Source organism: Diospyros lotus, chromosome 2 (genome assembly GCF_014633365.1).
Source record: "Diospyros lotus cultivar Yz01 chromosome 2, ASM1463336v1, whole genome shotgun sequence".
Classification (NCBI taxonomy): domain Eukaryota; kingdom Viridiplantae; phylum Streptophyta; class Magnoliopsida; order Ericales; family Ebenaceae; genus Diospyros; species Diospyros lotus.
Window position 1 is genome coordinate 6,887,409 of NC_068339.1, and position 18,934 is coordinate 6,906,342.

General features: G+C 39.4%; 3 protein-coding genes across 7 annotated transcripts; 1 reads left to right on the plus strand and 2 right to left on the minus strand.

Moving 5' to 3' along the window:
- The first annotated feature begins 6,950 nt into the window (after positions 1 to 6,950).
- Positions 6,951 to 9,408, plus strand: LOC127794511 (pentatricopeptide repeat-containing protein At1g08070, chloroplastic-like). The gene has a single exon (XM_052325671.1). The coding sequence runs from the start codon at positions 7,022 to 7,024 to the stop codon at positions 9,110 to 9,112; it is 2,091 nt and encodes a 696-aa protein (XP_052181631.1). The 5' UTR covers positions 6,951 to 7,021; the 3' UTR covers positions 9,113 to 9,408.
- A 120-nt stretch (positions 9,409 to 9,528) lies between these two features.
- On the minus strand, positions 9,529 to 13,896 carry LOC127794510 (protein JOKA2-like). 3 transcript variants are annotated; one of them, XM_052325670.1, is made up of 8 exons: positions 13,606 to 13,895; positions 11,918 to 12,776; positions 11,590 to 11,764; positions 11,388 to 11,511; positions 11,005 to 11,256; positions 10,668 to 10,817; positions 9,959 to 10,558; positions 9,529 to 9,878 (listed from the first exon to the last, which is right to left on the minus strand). In XM_052325670.1, exons 1-8 carry the CDS (start codon positions 13,627 to 13,629, stop codon positions 9,780 to 9,782), a joined length of 2,283 nt encoding a protein of 760 aa, XP_052181630.1. In that variant the 5' UTR covers positions 13,630 to 13,895; the 3' UTR covers positions 9,529 to 9,779. The 3 variants fall into 3 exon arrangements, with proteins under 3 accessions (XP_052181630.1, XP_052181629.1, XP_052181628.1); XM_052325669.1 differs by having other exon boundaries at positions 11,879 to 12,776; XM_052325668.1 differs by having other exon boundaries at positions 11,590 to 12,776; positions 13,606 to 13,896.
- A 997-nt stretch (positions 13,897 to 14,893) lies between these two features.
- LOC127795334 (protein DETOXIFICATION 16-like) lies at positions 14,894 to 18,488 on the minus strand. Of its 3 annotated transcripts, none has more exons than XM_052326943.1 (8): positions 18,038 to 18,488; positions 17,188 to 17,738; positions 16,108 to 16,194; positions 15,968 to 16,024; positions 15,632 to 15,870; positions 15,421 to 15,557; positions 15,211 to 15,297; positions 14,894 to 15,125 (listed from the first exon to the last, which is right to left on the minus strand). In XM_052326943.1, exons 1-8 carry the CDS (start codon positions 18,353 to 18,355, stop codon positions 15,003 to 15,005), a joined length of 1,599 nt encoding a protein of 532 aa, XP_052182903.1. In that variant the 5' UTR covers positions 18,356 to 18,488; the 3' UTR covers positions 14,894 to 15,002. The 3 variants fall into 3 exon arrangements, with proteins under 3 accessions (XP_052182903.1, XP_052182902.1, XP_052182904.1); XM_052326942.1 differs by having other exon boundaries at positions 18,035 to 18,486; XM_052326944.1 differs by having other exon boundaries at positions 15,421 to 15,539; positions 18,035 to 18,484.
- Between the last annotated feature and the right edge of the window lie 446 nt (positions 18,489 to 18,934).

Below are 18,934 nucleotides of genomic sequence, written 5' to 3' on the forward strand. Positions count from 1 at the left end.
TCAAATCTTGACTACTATGATTTCTTAATTTACATTATCTGCTAGAATTGTAGGATTGAGCAACAGAGACGTTCGTGATGGACCTCATCCAAAAAAAAAATTCATCTTCTTATAGTTACAATGAAACATCATTTGCATCAAATACCTGATATCAAAGATGGCGTGTGTTATCAAAATTTGCCCCATTTGCCTAAACAAAAATATTCACATACTTTTGCCTTGTTTGCTTGCATTCTTAATTATTCTTTTTGTGATAATTTATTATTATTAAAGATATTAAATAAAATAAATTACACCTAGATCCCTTATTGTTTGGATTATTTACAAAGAGAACCAAATATTTGTTGAAGTCTTTATGACTTATAATTTTTAGTTGAACACAATATTTTTAAATATTTGTGACTTAAATTAAAAATGTACCTACAAGTTTTTATGGTTTAATATTTTTACTTGAACATCTTATTTAAATGCATTTTTAAACTATCGAATGTCTAATAAGCAAAAAAAAAAAAAAATACAAAGACTTCTAAAAATATTTTTAAATCATAACTGCTATTCGTGCAAATATTCCAAACATAAAAGTTTGAGCCAAAATTTATTCTATTAAATAATTTAAAGAAATATAGTATCACATTTAGATTGTAAAGCCAACTTTAGGGCCTTATTTTTTAAAAGGCCCAAGGAAAGCCAATGTTGCATGACAATAAAGCCACTACGGCTCCCAGTTCCCAGCTCCCTTCATCCCTCTCTTCTTGTTCTTTCCCTTTACAATCTCCCTTTCCCTTTCATTTTCTTCCTAAAGCATTTCTGTAAATCACTGGTTTTGTAACATTTGATCGTTTGGTCTTAAATTTGACCATATTTTCACCGTGAAAGAGGCTACAATCTATAACAAGGCAAGTCATTTAGTTATATCAGCATTATTTTTAGTATAAGTCCATGATATATATGTATATACACATGGTTGAGTTTAAACCATAAATTTAAGCTTAAATCTATGGAGACTCAGTTGTTGGATCTTGTTGGTTTATGGGGTATGTTGGTTGATAAGGATAAGGGTGTCAGGTGGTTGTCTTTGATCGCCGGAAACCACCAACTGAGGTGATTGATGGCGACTACTAATGTGTTACTCAGTTTTGACCAAAAATTAAAAATCAAATATATGAAAATCCAACCGTTAAATCTATTCTATTTTTGTGTATGTTAACCTCGACTTGGCGTTTCTAATGGTGGACTCTAATAATGGAAATCTCCAATCGACGATGATCGCAAGTGGTTGTTAGTGGCAACAGTTGTGGCTGGTTTAGGCTGTTTTGGGGGTTGGACAAGTTGGTAGGGCCTAGCTAGTTCATGAGGCAATCCAATGTGGTTAGGGTTAGGTCTGGTCCAGTTGCAACAGCCTTTGGGTCAATCCATATCTAAGTGACTTTGATATTGTGTTTATTTAATTTTCATGTGATTTAATAATTTTGTTATGTGACCTTGACACGCCCCAATCGAGAAGCGTCTGAGGGAATTCCAAATCTTCTTAACTCTATGAGTGAGTAAATTGCATTATGGTGATAATTGTTACATTCATATTTCCAAGCATCCGATATTCTATATATATATTTTTAATTCACGATTTTATTTCTTATTTGCATATGCAAAAATAGAATCTATCTTGTCTGATCTATGCATATTAACACTTATGGATGATTGCATTTTCTTTAATTTTGCATTTGGGAATAATATGATTCACGTTATCGTGGACAATGAATGTTGACACTTATATGTGAGATATTGTATATGACACTTGTTAATACTATGATAGCATAAGATGTGTATTAAATGGTATAACTGTTAGAACCTTGTGTAGCTAACCAAAGTAAATGTTAGTCATTGGTGCACCACATATACTTTCGGGCATGTGACCGACAATTATCATATTCATGTTCAAGCGTGCGACTAGCCGCCATCATGTTCATGTTTGGGTGTGCAATAGGGCGCCATCATGGAAATATGAACTACGATTCTAACTTCTTGTCTTAAATATGCATGTTTGTTTGTTATGTCTTATATTGTTATAATTACTATTGCACATGACATGACATGATGAATATTCCTTGATGAATTAATTTTGAATTTCCCCATTATAATGTTTTTTACCTCTTATTAAGTCTGTGGTAGACTTACCCCTTAATATTTCAAATTTTGTAGGTCGACGTCGATTTGACAATAAGGCTAAGTAATTATACTCCATACAACCTAGTCACACTCTGACGAACATGTTGCAAGACTAAGTAAGGGGTAAAAATTTGGAAGGCCTAGGTGCTTTTATTTTGATTTTAAAAAAACCACAAATTGATTCCTTCCTAATTATCTATGAATGCCATTGCTATATTTTGAAATAAAATAAGTTGACATTGAAATCTTATTAAAGTATTGTTGGGTGATTCTACCCCATACACCCTAGTCACGTTCAGCGTGGAGGAAGCCAAGAGTTAGGGAGACTGTGAAACTCTCGAACTCTAGCAATCTCCTACACTCTAGAGTTAGGGAGAAGATTCTCGAACCCTAGCATTCGAGATGCTTTGAATTTTTCTTTTCGAATGTGGGAAGATAAGTTATTTTCGCCACTAGTTATTTGAAAAAGTCTTAAAATGTATTAGGTGAGTATAAGGTGGTTGCATATTTAGAAGAGTAAAAATAAATTTTCTTATTAAGTTATTTTAGTCATATTAAATTTTAGTAGAAAATGATTATAGAGACCAAAAGATTGTAGTGCAACTAGAATTTCCCGTGGCCTTATACCTACATATGCACCTTCCAGATTTTTCCCAACAATTATTTGTTATTATTGTCACATTAAAATAAATTTATAAACACTGAATCATTCTCAACTAATTAATGTTTTCAACTTTAAGTTTATTAATAATTAATGTCTCTCTAACGATTCTATTTTAAAATATAAATAATAAAAATAATTCTCTAATCTATATGTCTGTAATCTAAATTTTTAATTAGGCAAAATCTAATGCATTATAATTTAGAATCTCTGTTCTTCCACTAAAAAAAAAAAAAAATCTAAACTTTTCTCTGAACTAAATATTCAATTCTTTATTTATACAAAAAAATATATTTTCTTCCCCAAAAAATAATATTTGTTTTGATCAAGTAAAAATTAAAGGGTTGTTCTATTCGTGTTTCAGTTTTTACTTTTGAATCTTGAATTCATTTTTAGTTTTATGTGTTTGAGTATCTGTTTTGAGATTGCTGAAAATACGTTCTTTTTATGTGTAGTGTTTTCAGTATTTTAAAATTTTTGAGTATATTTGTGATGAAAACAAGTAAAATAATTTTTTATTATTTTGAGTTTTTTTTTTATTTTAAAAAATATAAAAATAAACACATTTTCATTATTTAAAAAAACTAAAAATTAAAAATAACTAAAAAACAGTTAACAGAACATGACCTAATGATTTCAACCTCCTCTTATTTCACTATATATATATATATATATATATATAAATAACCATAGAAAATTATCCACTCATGGAGTACGATGAAAGGAACGCCTTTATGCCACAATGATGGATAACAAATTTTCATTAATCAATTAGGACATAGTATGAGATGAGATGATTTTAATTTTCTAATATTTAATTAAGATTAGTTGGACACACCATCTGAAGCAAGCAAACTTTGGCTAGTACGAAACAAAAGACAGGCAAATTTTATTTAACCAGCCAAGCATGCATGCATGCGCGCAGTTACCGCAGTACCAGTACTACTGCTGCTAACAATTAACATCATTATATGGAATATATATATATATATAAAACTATATTATGTGTCACACACACACACACATATATAGGTCTTAATCGGATATAATTCTCTCTCTTCTTCAGGCTTTGAAGGTAGTCCACTTGCAGAGCTCAAATCTCTTGTGCTGGTTCCGGATGAAGCCATCAGATTTCGCCTCCAGTTCCGCCACCGTCGTCTCCACCTCATAATTATTAGCTGCTTCCGGCTGGCCACCAGCTTCTTTGGCTGTTTGCTCCTGCACCTCCGCAAATTGCACCTTCTTCTTTGCCTCCTCCGGGCGGCGAGAACTGTTTCTATCTTCCGCCTTCTCATTCATGGCCGCCTGCTTGTTCTGGAACATGTTGTGGATGGTTGGGTACTGGGGGACACCGGTTAGAACGCTGGGCATCCTCGATATCTTTGAGATGTGGGAGTGGTAGTCGGTGGAAGTGGTGTCCCAGCCTGGCTGGTTGCCGGAGCTTCTCGTTCTCGACATGGTTCTTGTCTTCTTGTCTTCTTTGCTCTAGGTCTCTAGCTACAAGCTAGCTAGCTAGCAAGATTAATTGGGGATGTGCTGATCTGCTTAGCTTCGCTTAATTTGGTTGCTTTGTGAGATGGATTTATATAATAGAGGAGCGCATGGCACTTTCATGTATATATTCTCTACGCGATAGGTTTGCATCTAATACCATTGCTTTTGTCATTATCATAACGGTGGATTCACTGTAGATTTGTGTGGGGGTATTGGGAATAGAATTCCAAAAACGAGTGGACATCACGTAAGGTTGTTAGAAAGAATTCTTTTTGGGTCCATCACAACTTTGGCACATAAAATTACGGTGAAGACATTATTCATTTATAATACTCTGGGAATGATATATTATTTTTGTGTGCGGTAGATGTTGGATAATTATTTGTACCAATAAGTTTTTATCGTCTCGACTTTTGTAATACTCTAATAGCTCAGAGAATGATAGTATATATTGAGAATAAATAACGAATGAAACAACACCAATTAAATACCTTTTGACTTAAATGCAGGTAAATAACTCTCTGAGTTAAGCATGCTTAAGGTGGGAAAGCTTAAGAATAGGCGACCCTTGAGAAGTTCGTATAGACTTATCAAGGTAAGTTATTCTGATCCTTCCTATCGCTCGATGCGGGATATTACAGGTAGTATCAGAGCCGACTCAAACCATGTGTTGGAATCGTGTACTGGCCAAAGACTGGTGATACTATACTAGGGACCGTGTACTAGCCCAATGCTGGGGTACTGGACTGGAGACACTAGACGGGGGAGAGTTGAGACTAGTTGTAAGGTCGCATGACGAGAACGTCATGTGCTCAAGAGGGGAGAATGTAATGCCCTAAGAACCCAGAGAAATGTAGTATATATCGATGATGAGTAAGGAAGAAAATAATACCAACTTGATATATTTTGGGTTGAATGTAGACACAAAATTTTGGGGTTAAGCGTGCTTGAATTGGAAAAACTTAAGGATGGATGATCCTTGAAAAATTCGTGTAAATCCATCAAGGTAAGTTGTTTCGATGCTCCTTATTGTTCGATGTGAAATATTACAACTTTTATAATGGTGCAAGCTCTTGTTGGCCTGGTTCTTTTAAACGTTGAGTTTTTCTTACTGAATTGGTTCTCTGTTTGAAAAAGAGCCCTAGATGATCTTGAGTTAGTGATTGACAAAAATTAATGGCAGGGTGTCCAAGGGTTTAAAGACACCCAAAATAGCAAGTATACTAAAAGTGAAGTGGAGTAAGTAATTACGGTTTTCAGGGGGTATACCAATTGTTGGAGGGGAGAAGAAAGAAAAGAAAATCTTTTTTAACTTGTCTTGAAAGGTGTATTTATAGGTGTCGACTTACATGTTTTGGAAGGTTGCTCATGCTCTCTCTCTCTCTCTCTATGATTGCACATGACATGGGGTGCAAGTTAACCATAGGCGTGCTCGCAGTGATACCAATTTGTCAAAGACATCGTCATCGTTGTTCCTAGTTATCACAGGGGAGTTGCTATCACTGTTTCCAATTTATGATTGCGTTGGGATTGGGAGGAGTTGCTGGTGGAGCACGCACTAGGAGCAATGCAATTGGCTCGAGTGTCCCCCACCATCCATCATCCATCCAAGCTTGTCTGTGCCACTTGATGGTTCAAAGTTTCACTCTTTCAAAAATATGATTAATTGTAAAATAATTAAAGAATTATCTCCCGTCTCTCTACAGTGATCAGTTCCCTTATATTTTACGTTAGAAATTTTTAGAATTTCTTAAAAAATAAAAATTACACGTCATCGTGGTCATTTTGTAAATGGTGATGTTTATAACTAAAATATTATATCATTTTAAAAATCACTCATAATATTGCATTTAATTAATGGAGGTGGAGATGAAACTAAACAAAACTTTGATGGTGGGGAGGGAGGGATTTACTAAATTCCTAAAGTGGGGCTCAATTTAAGTTGTAATGGTTTCCTGATTTAGAACAATACTTGTGGCTGTGGGCAATAGAGCAACAACATAGCTCTCAACAATATTTGTGTGCAATAGAGTGACAACATAGCTCTCAGCTAGAGTCTTGGAGACATGAGATGCCACATAATGATAGTAGCAAAATTATAATATTTTACACCGAGCGATAGAAAAGAATAGAATAATTTATCGTGATAAATTTACGCGAACTTTTTAGGGGTCATCTATCCTTGAATTTTTTTAACTCAAGCAGGCTTAATCTCGGAGTTTTTTTTATCTACATTCAATCTAAAAGATATTCAATTAGTGTTATTTCATTCCTTACTTATCATCGATATATACTACTCTTTTTTGGACTGTTGGAGTATTACAAAAATAATGACACTTATTTATGTAATATATAAAATAAAAAAATATAGAATAAATTATAATTATAATAATTTATAAAAGTTATTTTTTTTTTTTTATAACTTAGGTTTCGAGTTTCACTTAAGAATAGGCGACCTTTCCCTTAATTCGCTCATCAAGTAAATTTGAATACGATCAGAACCTATACATATATAAAATAAAATATTTAATTCAAATTTTCACATATCAAATGTTACAATAAAAATTTAATTCTTAATATTTTGTCGAACTTCACATACTTATCGCTGAGTCATGCCTGTGACGGCAGTTGACCCCTTTTTTCCTTGTGTGTATAGAGAGAGACCACTTGCTGCATGCGGCATTCCCAAGGCCGAACAAGATGGCCATCCCACTGTCCATCCTTCCCGCGAAAAACTTGGCAACTATCATCCCCCAGTTTCCGGAGAACCCTAAAACCCTAATTCTGGAACAATGCAAGACCATCAAAGATCTCAACCAAATCCACGCCCATCTCATCAAAAACCGCCTCCTTCACGACCCCGGCGTCGCCGAAAACCTCCTCGAGTCCGCCGCCATCCTTGCCCCGGAGCCCATGGACTATGCCGTCTCCATTTTCGACAAACTCGAGGAGCCCAATTCACCGGCTTATAACATCATGATCAGAGGCTTCACATTGAAGCAGTCTCCCAATGAAGCTGTTCTTTTGTTCAAGGAGATGTGCGAAAGGTCCGCTCGACCCGATGGATTCACTTTCCCTTGTGTTTTGAAGGCTTGTTCTAGGCTACAAGCTTTGAAGGAGGGCGAGCAGATCCACGCCCAATTATGGAAATTGGGATTTGGGTCGAACGGGTTTGTTGAGAATTCCTTGATTCATCTGTATGCGACTTGTGGTGAAGTAGGAGTTGCCCGCCGCCTGTTCGACGGAATGTCTGAGAGGGGTATTATTACGTGGAATTCGATGTTTGCAGGGTACAGTAAGAGTGGTTATTGGCAGGAGGTTATGAGACTATTCCATGAGATGCTGGAAATGGATGTGGAGTTTGATGAGGTTACTCTGGTTTGTGTTTTGACTGCGTGTGGAAGGTTGGCTGATATAGAATTGGGCGAATGGATCGGTGAGTATGTCGAGGCAAATGGTCTAAGTGGGAATCCTACTTTGATGACTTCACTTGTTGATATGTATGCAAAATGTGGTCATGTGGATAAAGCGCGGAACTTGTTTGATCAGATGCCCCGGAAGGATGTTGTCGCGTGGAGTGCCATGATCTCTGGTTATAACCAAGCAAGCCGATGCAGGGATGCGCTTGAACTGTTTCATGAAATGCAAAAGGCCAATGCAGAACCAAATGAGGTCACTATGGTTAGTGTTCTTTGTTCCTGTACTGTTCTTGGAGCTGTGGAAACCGGTAAATGGGTGCATTCCTACATAAAGAAGAAGAGGATGAAGCTCACTGTGACCCTTGGAACCGCGCTCGTGGATTTCTATGCGAAATGTGGGTCTGTCGAGAGTGCAATAGAGGTGTTCAGAAATATGCCTTTGAGGAATGTTTTGTCATGGACCGTGTTGATTCAATGCCTTGCTAGCAATGGACAAGGGAAAAGAGCCATCAAGTTCTTCAACTTGATGCTGGAAAAGAACATTCCACCAAATGATGTTACTTTCATAAGTGTTCTCCGTGCCTGTAGTCACACAGGTTTGGTTGATGAGGGCCGACGTTTATTTGTCAGTATGAGTAGGGATTTTGGAATTGAACCAAGAATCGAACACTATGGGTGCATGGTTGATATCCTTGGTCGAGCAGGGCTGATAGAAGAGGCATACCAGTTTATAGAGGACATGCCCATTAAACCCAATGCTATTATATGGAGAACATTGCTGGCTTCATGCAGGGTTCACAAAAATATCGAAATTGGGGAAGAATCACTGAAAAATGTGGTCAGGTTAGAACCTGCACATAGCGGCGATTACATTCTTCTATCAAATATTTATGCATCTGTGGGTAGGTGGGAGGATGCCTCAAGAGTCAGAACTCAGATGAGAGAGAAAGGGATCGAGAAGATTCCAGGTTGTAGCGTGATTGAATTAGATGGAGTCGTTCATGAGTTCTTCGCTGAAGACAATGTCCATCCCGACTCGGAAGAGGTGTATTATGCAACTGAAAACATGATGAAAGAGATCAAGTTGGCTGGATATGTGCCCAACACATCAGAGGCAAGACTGGATGCAGAGGAAGATGACAAAGAAACTTCAGTGTCTCACCACAGTGAGAAGTTAGCCATTGCCTTTGGGCTTATAAGGACTTGTCCGGGTACTACAATAAGAATATCAAAGAACCTTAGAATATGTTGTGATTGTCACAATGCAACGAAGATGGCATCAAAAGTTTTCAGCAGAGAAATTGTTGTTAGGGATAGAAACCGCTTCCACCACTTCAAGGACGGGTCATGTTCGTGTAATGACTACTGGTGAATTAAACTCGTCATTATCAAACACTTTTTGCACTATGAGAGGCAAATTTAACTCCAAAGACTTGAAAGCCTCAAAAAGGTTACCTGATTACTGAGGCTTCAACTTAGTTTGCGCGTCTTACAATGGGCCTCCAGTGGCACCACAATAGCAGCAAACCTTGATGCCTTGTGGTAATGGTAATCTTAAATGTTCCAAATCAATGATATGTCATCACACATGTCAATGCAAAGGTAAATGCACCTTCATTATCTTTATACTCAATATAAGTCTTTCTACTTAAAAACTTGTGCGGGCTTACTGTGATTTGTATGCAAAAATGTCTTAAGATATGGCAACATTTTCGTTAATCATATGTTAAGCTCGAAGCTGCTCCTGCAAACATTAGCTATGCAGAAATATTTCTATGGTAGGACGCATTACCAAACAGAGTGCTGAGTTACATAGCCAAACCAAGCGTACAAGGATGAGTTTCAAGTGAAAGAAAATAAAAACCTCGCCAACATACAAACTACGCAGAGAATCCACACACAAACACACACACCCCCGTTGGAACAGTTTGGCACCTGTTGACACACGAGAGGATAGGAGAAGAAACAAACCCTAAACCTGATTCTTGCTACTCTTCCATTTATTATTGGCTGCAAATCATCAAGTAACTTAAGACTACTCATGCCTTCTCCCCATTGATGAGATCCAGGACTACACGCTTGATACTCCCATTATTCTTCTTCAGCAGCTTCTTGTTCATCTCTTTGTCATGGAAACCCTGCAACTCATTGGAATAATGAATTAGGGAAGAAGAAATATAGCCGATGCTGGATTACAGTGTGTGGATAAAAAGCTTACCATCTCCTTCAGCTCCACGAGGATGGGATCCCACTCAGCAACACCACACAGTTCATCAACCGACTGCTCCAAGTCATACTCGTTCATCCTCAAGATTTCTTTGTTCAGATCAACTTGTTTAAAGCCCATATCCTCCAGTTCCTTGAGTAGGGTCTGCTCAACATCTTTGTCTCCACTGGCTCCCTGGGCTGATGATGCTAGAACATCGGGAAATGTTGATACACGGGAAGTAGAAGCTGGAGCTTCAGACCAATCAGTGAGAGTGTAAGAACCAGATGGAGGAGCCTCTGGAGGAACAATGTTAGAAAAGCCATCACCAACTAGTACTGTATCATTGATGGGGAAACCCAGCTCCTGGTCTTTAGTTGGGTGTTCTTCAACTAATGGCGGCTCAGGACCGGGAACTCGCCTACCATCTCCCCCCATGGGTTCAAAATTCACATTTATGCTCCCAGGGACTGGAATCCTACCATTCACCATCATGGATTCAAAATTGCCATTTATGATTCCAGGGACAGGTGCACTGCTGCCAATAGGAGGCAAATTCAAGTTCAAACCTTGAAAGCGGTTAGGCAGTGAATCAATTGGCGAAGCTTCGACCTGGTATAGTTGAGGACCAAATTCACATTAGCAGCCATTTCATTTCTTACATAAAACTAATCAAGAACAGGGAAAAGTTAGTTGAAAACTAACGTGCACACTGACAGACCTGAATAAGAACCCAAACACGTTGCCCAAATTTTTGGCCAGTTGGTGAGGCCATCTTCCAGTAAGATACATATCTTCCAGGAAGTGCAGGAGCGATAAAATCAACCGCAACATCAAGCTCATTTTCAACAGGCAAACCATCCCCATAAATCTGCAAATAGAAATATCAAATCAAAGGTAGGTGAGATCAGCACCTGTAACTAAATTATCAAATCAAACAAACCCGTAAATGTTATACAATAAGATCAAAGGCATGCCATGAAGCTATGAAACTTATTACAGAAAATACACACATGCCACAATTAAAATATCTTAAAGGTGGATGAGGGATTCAGCACCTGTAACTCAACGGAAAGGATGGCACTTAATTTGTCTCCCCCAATCCACACAAGCTGTGTTCCTTGGGGCCATGAGATATTTCCATTGTTCCGCATCCGCCAAATCTTCCTAAATGGGGTTGATGAGGCCATCACAGTACCATCGAGGACATTAACATCCAAAATAAAGCGACTATCTAACTTTGGTCGGAATGGTTTCATCATACAACCTCTCAAGACAGGTTGTACTGTTGGAGGACGAAAGCCGGGATGCTATGCCAAGGAAAAGAGTAGAAGTCAATTCAATATTTAAGCAAAGTTCAATACAAGGCAAGAACATCAAATATGACGAGCAACGAAGAGGAAACATGAAAACAATTTAAGATGAGCAGGAAAACGCATACTGGATCATACGCTCCCTTGAAAGGAGGAAAGGGATGTCGAGAAACCGGACGTTCTATGCAGATGTAATCTGCCACATTTCCCATTTCTGCAAAGCAGATGCTGCAAAGATCGTAGTTCTCTTTCCTGCATAGAAAAAGTAACAGCTTTAAGCATAAATCTACCAGAGGTTTCATCGAAATTATTGATTAAAAGACTTCTTACACTTTTGACTTGAACCGAGGCCCAGTAATTGGATGTACCCGACAACCATTACAACGAACACCTCTGTGGAATATGCTGCCCAGACCCTCACTGTGATCGTAGCTCCTTTTAAATGGATGCACACGAGGACCATGATGAGCGCAAGGCACAACTGGATCACTTGCCAACGGCACCCCTGCAAAGGGACATTCATTAACAAGGTTCAGACTACGAAATTTTGTGCTTGCTCTGTCATCCAAATTATTAGACTTCAAATCCTTGGTGCAATGTCTCATGGTATCAGCAGTACCTCGGGAAGCACCTGGACCAAAGGAATTCCGTCCTTTACCTGGCTTCTTGTATTCTTTATTGTTGTCACCATCAAGGACACTCGATACAACTGCCTTGATATTCTCCCAGACAGGTTTACCCACTTTCCCATGAGATTGAAATTCACCAAATTCCTTAACAACCTCTTTGCTGTCACTAACAGCATCACCAGGTAGGGCATTCAGATTGAAAGGGCCAGAGGCAGGTTTAACAAGAGTATTATCAACTCCATTGCTATTGACCTCATTGGTTTTGAAGGTCGTACCTTCAAATTTGGCATTTGTGGCCCGATCATCTCTTGAACCCTCTGGTTCTTTAGTCATTGATGCACCCATCCCAGCTCCCTCAGTGCTAGATTCTGTAGCAACATGGAACTCAGAATTCGGATTTACAAAGGAGTGTCCAAACTTTGAAAGATATTCAACCAACTCAGTAAGCCCTGGGGCAGAGGATGCAGCTTTGGATGCCAAATCAACCTTAAGCTTGGATATTGTTTCACGGAAAGGCTCCGGAACAGATTTCAGGATTTGAGAAACACTGTTGTTCAAGTTTGGTGATGGATGCTGAACTCCAGGTGATCTCATAGGAGTAGAACTTCCGCTCGACCTAGCATAAAACCTACCTCCCTTTTCAGCATTCAACTTCACGGTAATCCTTAGGGGATTCAGGGACTGCCTCATCACATCACAAAGATCCTCCTCATCAACAAGAGTCACTACATCACCATCTTCATCGATGTAACTGAGTGTAAAATCAGAATCTGGAGCAAAATTGAAGAGACCAAGAACCTTCTCTCTTAACCCCTCCATGCTGAGATTCAGCTGTCCTGCTTCATTAACATGTCCATTAAAGCGCCTAAGCATTTCTCCATATTTAACCTGAAATATTGCGCCCATCATGTTAAGAGACATATGAAATCGCAAAAGGTAATCATCAAAGCATTGCACATGAGCGTAATTATTACAAGAATACAAGCCAAACAGATTTCCACATAAAAAGTCACATTTTTTATATATGAGCCAAACCTGAGTTAGCTTGAAATGAACACACAGTCTTTCAACATTCAGAATTTTTCTATATGCAAACCGGCAAATTCAGTACACGAACCCTATTTCTATAGATTCTATAGAAAGAGTTTCCAACCTTGAAAATTGGGGGAACCTGTGGATCTGTTGTTTTCCGAATTTTTAACATTTTAAAATTCACGGGGAAAGCCTGCATGGGGCTGCTGTTGTCAACGGCAATGAAATGGGCACACTTGAAAATTTTTGTGAAAGAAATTGCAGTCTAGACTCCATAGCTAAGATAAATGTAAACTACCAAAAACACTAGATGAGTGAGCTTGAAGTTTGCATTCCCTAAACTACCAAAAAAAAAACAAATTTAAACGATAATCCAGGGGCCTTAACCAAAAGCTTCCAAGAATCATAGATCAGTAACTGGTAGCAAGGAGCTTAAACTACATCTTGTCAACCTAGGGAGCTTTCTTGGGTGGGAGGAATCTTCGGCAAAGCTCAAACAGAAAAAATAGCAGCAATATATATACACACACACACACACACACACATTAGGAGAACCCAATTTTCAATTTAGGCTTTCTGCAGAAGCCCTAGCGCTGAATTGCGGAGAAAACCAAAAACCTCAACACAAAAATTTCATCCAAACACAACAATTAACAAAACGAAACAGGGCAGCGTAGAACCGAACCTTGATCACTATAGTAGACTCCATAGCTAAGACGAGAACCGGAGACTCGCGCGTTCCAGGTAAGCCGCAGAAGGGGCTTTGAGCCCTCGAAACCAAACCTAACTGGCAACAATATCAATGAAAGGCGAAACCCTAGCCTTGAATCGTTCAACGGCGGAAGCGATTTGATCGGGTGACACCGATCTTCAGAAATGAATCAAACCAGCGATATTCACGCCTGCAACGCGTAGCCGTGAGCCGCGCTTCTTCTTCTTCTTCCTCTCTCTGTGTGTGGGTGGGTGGGTGGGTGTGTGTGTGTCTCTCTCTCTATAGACTATATGTACACTTTGTGTAGCGGTGCGTTGCGCTGTTTGTGTATGTAAAGAGAGAAGAGGCTCTGTTTGGAGTTCTGTTTCTTCTTTCCAAAGAAAACTACTCGACGAAGGAAACCAAAAGTCGTCACGGCCTTATCCGAGTTACAGTCGTCGCCACGGTAAGGATACCGTGGACGTTCGTAGACGTTTGATTATATTGGAGGGAGCAAGTTGTGTTACACTTGGCAGGATACTTAAGTGCCGCGTATGAGTGGGGTAAGGTGCTTGTGTGGGGTTGAATGCATTGGATTTTTTTTAACTGCCGTTGGATGAATCGTGGAGGCGCGTGCGAACAATGTGATGCTGTCTGCGGCTGAAGGTGAAAGCCGCATTAAGAATTTATTGCCTAACCCCCACCGCTTCGTTTATTTGCCTCTCATTATCATCGCCATCCACCCCTAACTTGCGTAAATTACAGTATCATCCTCAAATTTAATTTAAATATGGATGGAAGATTATTTAAATTTAATTTAGTTATTCAAGATTAATTGGCATTGTGGATTTTTTTAGGATATAAATTTAGTTTTCTTTAATCTAAAAATCATATCAAAGGGAGTATTTGGTTAAAAATAAAATTATAAGAAAATTAAATGCCTCAAGTTGTAAATTTTAAAGGAATTAGTAGATTTTAAAGTAATTTTTTTTAGTGAAAAACTTAGCCTATTTTTGACTTCTAACAATATTTTAAAATGAGCTTTTAATAATTAATTTATAATAATAATATTATTATATCAGAAGTTATTTGGGCTTTTCATAAACAAGTTTCTAAAAAACATTTATAAAATCTCATAAAATTATCATATATTTATTTACAAAAGAATTCAGTATACTTAATTATATCTATTTATCTTACTGAGACCTCTTGATAATATCGTAAGACTCCCATTTCATTAATTATAACCAGAACATTAATTTGGCAGAACTTGAAATTTCGCTAAGCAACAAAACTAAATCCAAATTAATTTCGTGAATTTGTATCTACTGAAAGCCCCAAGAGGAGTTTTGTGGAGAAAGTTTTTCCTAAGCTCTACAAAGTTGGTTAATTCATATAGCTTCTTGATATGGCTTTTCACATGAAACAGTTGCTGCAGAGCTGAATCTGTTTTCTGGCTCTATTTCCATTGCAGTGCCACTCGATGAATCCACTCTTTCCCTGGCCTTTCTCGCCTGAAGGATAATGAGACTCCAAAACAGTCAACCAAAACTATATCCATCCGTCTAACTATTAGAACAAACAATTTATTTGATTTACCTGATACTCCCAATCTGTGTGAATGGTAAGAACCAAAATTAGTAACGCTTGTGAACCAGTCCCACTTATTATCCCCATCCACAGGCCCTGCAAAAACAGAGCTAGTTAGCAGCCATGTTATGAATGTTGTGCCACCGGCCCTAATTCAATTAAGATAAAATGCAGTTAATGATGATGAGGAGGAGGAGGAGGAAGCTGGGCATTTTAAACGTTTCCTCCAAGGTCGAGCACGAAAGCTAAGATGATCGACAGAGGAAGGCCAACAAGGTAATAAGCTCCTAGATTCACAAATGCTGCCATCTTCTGCCAACCGCATCCTCTTGCAATGCCTTTTGCAGCACGAAAATCTTTGCCAGTGTCAGATGAATCGAAGACTTGAAAACGAACTGAAGAAGATGAGAAATAAAGCTGAGATTATAACCTGAAAGTGCAGCCTGAATTCCATCCATGAAGGTGGAAATCACAAGCACAGGCATCACAGAAGCCATGTATTTCACGACTTCCTCTTCGTTGGTATACATATAGCCCCATGCGTTTCTGACTGAAAACATGGTTAGGCTTACGACCAGGCCCTGTGCTGCAGCCAGGGATATGGCGATCTGTGCAGCCAGACGTGCAACGCGTGGTTTTCCTGCGCCTAATTCGTTAGAAACCCTCGTGCTTCAATCCAGGAAAGATGGAATTCAGTCAAGAATATTGGCAAAAATGCTAATATGGTTTCTCATTGAGGTGTCTCAGTCTCACCGAATACATATACCTTACAGCACTGCCCAGACCATAGGGGATTCTGAAGACCAGTGAACTTGTGTCAAAGCTGGGGGAACAATCAAATTAAATCTCCATTTAGCGAGTTTAATTAGCTTGATTTCAATGTATTGAGGCAAACATAATCCAAACCTGATTGCCATCATCGATGTTTCGAGCTTTGGATTAGGCAGAAAACCGGACATGAGAACCAAAAGCTCGTACGACCAGTACTCCAGGCTGTATTCATTCCCCATGACCAGTCACAATCACAGTCACAGTACATTGTAAAAAATAACAGAAACACATTGCATTTTAGAATTGACTCGTTCTATAGGCAAGTCTATAGGGGGCAAAAAGGCAATTTTACCTCTGTCCATTTTGTAAATTTGCAAAGCGGGCCACTGTCCCCCCTACGCGTCTCCCCTGCCATGGCCGCTGCTCGCCTCTCCACAGCGTTGCAGTCGCTTGGCCTCGCCTCCGTTGCTTCTCTGCCATCGCTGCCTCGCCTCGCCCTCTCCACCGCGTTGCAGTCGCTTGGCCTCGCCTCCGTTGCCTCTCTGCCATTTCCGCCTCGCCTCACCGAGGCGAGCAACGAGCAGCGGCCATGGCAGGGGAGACGCGTAGGGGGGTAGTGGCCCGCTTTGCAAATTTGCAAAATGGGCGGAGGTAAAATCGTCTTTTTGCCCCCTTTCAGTAAACCCATCGGGCTCTCTAGCATTTTTCTTTAGAATGAGTTAACATGGAAAATGCTAGAAAGCCCGACGGGCTTACCGAAACGGGTCAAAAAAACCCAAATGCCCTCGCCCACCTTCACCTCTCTCATTTCTCCCTTCTCCCATGGTTGTTTTGTAGAGCCCTCACCTCCCTCATCTCCGTCTTCTCTGGGCGACCGCCGACCGCCGCACCTCGCCTCGCTTGTCGCTGCACCTGGCCTCGTTTCGCCAACCATCGTTGCAACCAATAACGGTAGGCAAGGCGACGATGCTGGCGGCGAGACGACGAACAAGGCGCGGCGGTTGGCAGTTGTCCAGAGAAGACATAAATGAGAGAGCGAGGGCACTGCGCGCAGCCATGAGAGGGAGAAAGGAGAGAAGAGAGAGGCGAGTGCTTGACTGTGCAATGAAGGGTATTTTAGTCTTTTTAACCCTATTCTGTAACTTTATCTGTGAGGTTGCCTGGCCCTCTAGTAGAACTCGAGTTAACATACTGCATCAGGGGGTGACTACTTACCAAACCATGAAGGCTGATGGAATAGCCAACGAAAGAAAACTGGCTAGATCTTTCACACCCTCCTTGGAGAACCCTGTCCAAGTCTTCGAACAAGCAGAAGAAGATCGAATGTAAACAGCCAGAATCAGAGCATTGATCCAGTAAGAGATGGCAACAGACAGGGCAGCGCCTCTGTTACCCAAAGCGAATCGATGAATCAGAGCCCAAGACACGAGAACATGAAGCAGAGTTATGATGATGGAGCTTATTATCAATGGCTTGACAATGGTTTGAGCCTGCAGGAATCTCAGTTGGCACTGGAGGAGGCCGTATGGGAAAATGCTCGGGATCAGCCACCGGGCATAGATCCCGGCTTGTTCTGAAATTTGGGGGTCTTGTCCGCAGAGTGTGAAGATATGGGCCGTTAAAGCCCAGATGAGGGAAATGGGAAGGCAGGAGAGCATAAGAACAAGCATGGCTCGCTGCATTTGTATGCCAAGCATATGATGCTGCTCTGCTCCATAGCCATAGGCTTGCCCGAAGAAGGTTTCCAGAGCGCTTGCCATTCCCAGCTGATGATGCAACAAAGTTTGAAGAAATCAAAGATTATTTTCTAATTTTAAAAATTATTATTGTGCAAAAACAATGACAATTTCAAAATATTTCTAATTTTTAGTTCTAAAAATTGGGTACGTAACTTGTTCGCAAAACAAGAACAACAAATCTATGTATAACATCGATCTTCCCCCACCCTACTAAAATGAGAAACTTTATTCACTTGCTCAAACGATCTTTCAACTCATCAAAATTGCAGAAAGAAGTATTTTTCACAGACGGACAATTAGGTTGAATGAAGAAAGAAGCTCACAACGATGTAGTAACCGGAGACTCCAGCAAAGGAAGTAGCCATGGTTGCCCTCGAGAGAGAGAGCTCGCCCAGATGGCCAATGAAGATGACTGATATCATCTGCACGCCGTACTGCAGAAAGCCAACCATAACCAAAGGCCCAGCAATCTCCGTCTGCTTCTTCACCTCCAACAATATTATGCCACTCCTTCTTGATGTCTCATCATCATCTTCTTCTTCGCTTCTCTCTGTCCAACTAAATGCCCCAACACTCTCAGATCTTGCAATCAGAGGAAATTCTGGAACTACTGTTTCCGATCCCTCTTCATGATCCACCACCATTCTATGGGAATTGTTTTCTTCCACTGAAAATTCACATTATTTTACGTGAGAATTCTATATGAAACTTTTGCTTGTATACCTAACCACACTGCAAATGCAAGAGCAGCAAGACCTCCTTGATCATGTATGCACAGGGAGTGGCCACATCAGGAGTTTGGACGGCACTCATGAGTGGTCTTTGCGGGATTCCACCGTGGCGAATGGCCATATAGAGATTACTTCGTATATTTAATTTAAGGCTGAATTATTGTGTTTTTTTTTTTTTAATTTAGATTGGATTGAATGGAGATAAAAAAAAAAATAAAAAAAAATTGTGATGGATCGATGTGTGGAGTGCATGTAATGCAGATAAGAAATCTTTTGCAAGACAGGCATGGAAGATCAAGAAGAACTCCGTATTTTTATTTTTTTTTATCCAACTGTTTATATATTCAATTTAAATAAATATAGACTTAAATGAAAAAAATAAAGCATATCATTAAATAAGTGAGAAAATTTGAGTTAAAATATAACCATATACTTTAGGTAACCTAATAGTAGCTACGTATAGCATTTAATTAGATCGAATGTCAAACAAAT